Source organism: Sinocyclocheilus anshuiensis, unplaced genomic scaffold, assembly GCF_001515605.1.
Source record: "Sinocyclocheilus anshuiensis isolate Anshui unplaced genomic scaffold, SAMN03320099.WGS_v1.1 scaffold999, whole genome shotgun sequence".
Classification (NCBI taxonomy): Eukaryota; Metazoa; Chordata; class Actinopteri; order Cypriniformes; family Cyprinidae; genus Sinocyclocheilus; species Sinocyclocheilus anshuiensis.
Window position 1 is genome coordinate 725,377 of NW_015544197.1, and position 3,872 is coordinate 729,248.

Here is a 3,872-nt window from a genome sequence, read left to right on the forward strand (position 1 = left end):
AAAACCCGCCAATAGGTGGCGGCAAGTCGCTGTCTTAATGAGCCAGGCATTGCGTCATTCATCCATTCATTCAGTAAGGAAACAAAATGCTGTGGTTATGAATGGGTTATTAATAACTGACTCTCCAAATCGTTCAAAGCCGCAGATTCGTTCACTAATGAAACACTGCTGTATGTTGCTTGGAGACGCACACCAGATGATACGGATTTTGTTGGAACTATTGTTTCTTTGCAAAATAAAACAAACATGACAATATTCTGTTTAAAATGTAGGCTACATTTAAAATGTAAAATGTTCTGAATTTTGTTCGCGTACCCCCTCCGTCATCTCACATACCCCCAGGTTTGAGAACCACTGCTCTATGGTACAGAGACGCCTGTAGCCTACACTGCATTTCTCACGGGCTGCTAGTTTCACTTTCGCTTTAAATAAAGTCAGGAATGCTTGACGTTTAAAATAAATGTTGTTTATAGTGAATGCCCCTATAATTTGTTTGTTTTATATTTACGATTTAGTTTTAATCCAAATGCATGCGCTTATAGAGCGAACAGCAATCAAGATCATGCAACACAAGTACACGCTCTCTCTCTCTCTCTCTTTCTACTATAACTACAAATTTTCCAGTGATGTTTGTGAGAAAGGGAATTTCTCACGACAAGCTTCCACATCTGTGCCGCCGTGCGCTCAATCCACTCAGCGTGCTTTGCATATCAGCTCGCGCACATCAGCTCTACAGGCATAAATATTGTATGTTTAACATTATATTAATTACATGCATATACTTCATAGACATCCTTAATCTCTAATAACTCCATTCTGCTCTCTGTTGTTCTGTTGTCGGGGTTTCTTTGTCTGGACTCTGCACTGTTCGGAGCATTTTTATGAGTACAAGTACAGAAGTGCAGTATCGGGCCCGATATCGGTATCGGTGCTTCCCTAGTTAGAACTGACTCCATTTTTCATTCTTTCTTAATGTTTCTGGCCTCTCCAGCTAAAGTGGTTCCTCAACCAATTGCCCACACTTCCCCACGCATCCAGCCAGAGTACCCAGGAGAAAGGACCAACCTGATTCCCATCTCAGGCCATCGCTCTTCTCCAAACCCTGTCACCATGGAGGCTCGCAGCGATAACCGGTGAAACTACTCTTAAAAACTCTTCTTGTGATGGTTAAGATCTGGCAGTTAACTGTGAATGAAGTCAGTGGTGTCCAAACCTGCACCTGGAGAACCATTTTCCAAGTAATCAAGGTCTTCAGGAAAATTCTGCGGGACGTTGGACCTCCAGGAGCAGGATTGGACACCCCTGAATTAATCCAATCAGTGAATTATCAGTGAATTGAAGCATGTTAACCGTTTGTGTTCTTCTGCAGGCCATCAGTGCCAGTGCAATTTCAGTACTTTCTACCCACATACCCTTCATCCCCGTATCCTCTGACCCACACCTACACCCCCATCACCAGCTCGGTCTCCACCATCCGCCCCTACCCAGGTAAACACAAGACACCAGAACCTCTGTGCTAATATTTAAATGTTTCTTAGACCTTTAACACAGACTCTGTGCTTTATTCCCTAGTAACGGCTCCAGCTCAGAGCTCAGCTCTTCCTGCTCAGGCTGGTGTTGGTGTGGCCACCACTGTGCACTTGAACCCCATGCTGATGGCAGTGGATCGCATCGGCCTGCCATCTGCCCAGATCAGCACTCAGAACATCCAGCCAGCCTCTATGACTGCTCAGGGCATTCAGCCTGCACCAATAGGAGTGCAGGGGCTGCATGCCACTGCACCAATCAGCACCCAGAGCGTACAGCAGGCTCCGCAACAGCCACAATCAGAAGCAAAACCACCAGGTAAGTTTAGCACCCCTTTCAGAGTTATTCAGTAATTGTAAGTGGGGGAAGAAAAATGTTATCCAAATTAAAGAATTTTTAGGTTATGTCAATATGGATGACTCGGGGCCAGCTGAAGGAATTTTTACTTGCTTGCTTACTGTACCCACTACTTTTACTTTTTATGGAAATGTTACCAAGGTAGTGTTATGTAGCTAGTTTTGTCAAAATTGAAAAAAAAAAAAAAAAGACTTGTGATAGTTTTGGAAACATAATTTAAAATCTTAAATCTTAAACTGATCACTGTATGTCATCATTTTTCAGAAAAAGTGTGTTTTCCAGTTATTATTGCAGACATCATAAATTAAAAGCATTATTTATATTACTTTATGCTTTAACGTAATTTACAATATGCTTTATTATTTTTAAATGGAAACCATTTAATGAATAATGTAAATATTATAATATACACTACTGTTCAAATGTTTGGGGTCAGAAAATTTTATTTGTGGAAAGAAATAATGCTTTAATTCAGCAAGCATTAATTAATTTGATTAAATTGAAAAAAAAAATAAAAAAATTTAATCTGTTTTGTTATATAGGTGTTGTTTTGGCTGAAAGTCCTGCTTTTGTCACTAATCCAATCGGGAGCACTTTTAGTGGCACGCAGCCTGTCACTACAATGGTGCAGACACACCCCCAGGGGGCGGCTACAGGTGCACCCACACTCATCTCCTCCCCTCGACCTAGCATCCTTCGCAAAAAACCTGTGAATGAGGGGTGAGTCAGCTTTCACTCCACAGCCTTTACTATAGTTTCATAGCGTATGTATTTATAGTATGTTAACTACTGAGGAGCCAAACTATCCATCATATATAAACAATTTAAGTTTCATTCATTCAGTCTCTCATTACTGATGTCCTGAGAAGTAACCCAGCCTAGTGTGCTTACATCTTTAAAAACAAATAAGATGTTGCTAAAATAGTGTAAGACCACTTTTGGGGTGTATTTCTAGGGCAGTGCGTAAAAGTCTGATCCCAGCACAGCCAAGTGAGCATAACGCTGGCCGAATGGATAGTGGGATAAGGCTCTCGGGATCCCCTCGCCCAGTGGGGTAAGCCCTGCCTGAAAATCCTTCCTTATTCTATTCAAAATAGGACAAAAGACAATGTTCCTAACACAGGGTTCCCACAGTCCTGGATAACTTGTAACTATCAGGGTTAAAGTGTGATTTCCAGGCCTTAAAACCTCAAGGAAGTGAAGTCGGCATTAAATTAAAATTCATCCTTTTTTCTTTTTTTCTAAGTGCATGTTACATATCTTATTGTTAATGATTATTCCATGTATATTTTTTATATTTTTCACCTCATAATTTTTAGTCAAAATGTCATAACTGGATCTTCCAGTAAAATGACTCACTCTCTGGTGGTGTGTACAGGACGTCTCTGCTAACATGCATTCGTCTGCCTGCATTTTTGAGTGCAACAGCCCACTCCTCAAAATCCAATGCAGGGTTCCTATGCAGTTTGGAAAAGTATGGAATTTGATTTTAGTAATTTCCATACTTTAGAAAAGTATGGAAAAAAAGAAAGCAGTGTATGGAAAATATTTGCATTTCCAGACATTTGCCCCTATTTAGTTTTCTATAATAGAAAATTATAAATTGAATGAAAATAAATTTATCATACAAGAAGTGTTTTTTTTCTTGGCTGCTGTTAAGTGATTCTTTAGTGACTGTCAAATATGACTGAATGAATTCAAGGTGCACTTTTTCATTATGCAAAAATACAGATTATATTGCAGGTTTTTTCTCAGGATGTTCTTAGCACCATATTACAGAGCCTCTAAAAGGACCTTTGCAAAAAATAAAAAATATACGAGAAACCATTAAACTTAGCGTATAGGACAATCCACACTGATCCATCTATTAGAGGTACTACACTAAGGAAAGCCAAATTATGAGCAAGTAGATCTATATTAAAGGGTTAGCTCACCCAAAAATGAAAATTAGCCCATAAATTACTCACCCTCAAGTCATCCTAGGTGTA

At 39.7% G+C, this 3,872-nt stretch overlaps 1 protein-coding gene across 1 annotated transcript in view; it reads left to right on the forward strand.

Moving 5' to 3' along the window:
• Window positions 1-3,872, forward strand: part of LOC107696772 (histone deacetylase complex subunit SAP130-like) — a 25,363-nt gene that overhangs the window by 14,313 nt on the left and 7,178 nt on the right. The window contains exons 11-15 of the mRNA XM_016497268.1: window positions 992-1,133; window positions 1,370-1,488; window positions 1,573-1,845; window positions 2,427-2,604; window positions 2,840-2,938. Of these exons, the coding sequence (XP_016352754.1) occupies window positions 992-1,133; window positions 1,370-1,488; window positions 1,573-1,845; window positions 2,427-2,604; window positions 2,840-2,938 (811 nt within the window). The remainder of the gene's footprint in view (window positions 1-991; window positions 1,134-1,369; window positions 1,489-1,572; window positions 1,846-2,426; window positions 2,605-2,839; window positions 2,939-3,872) is intronic.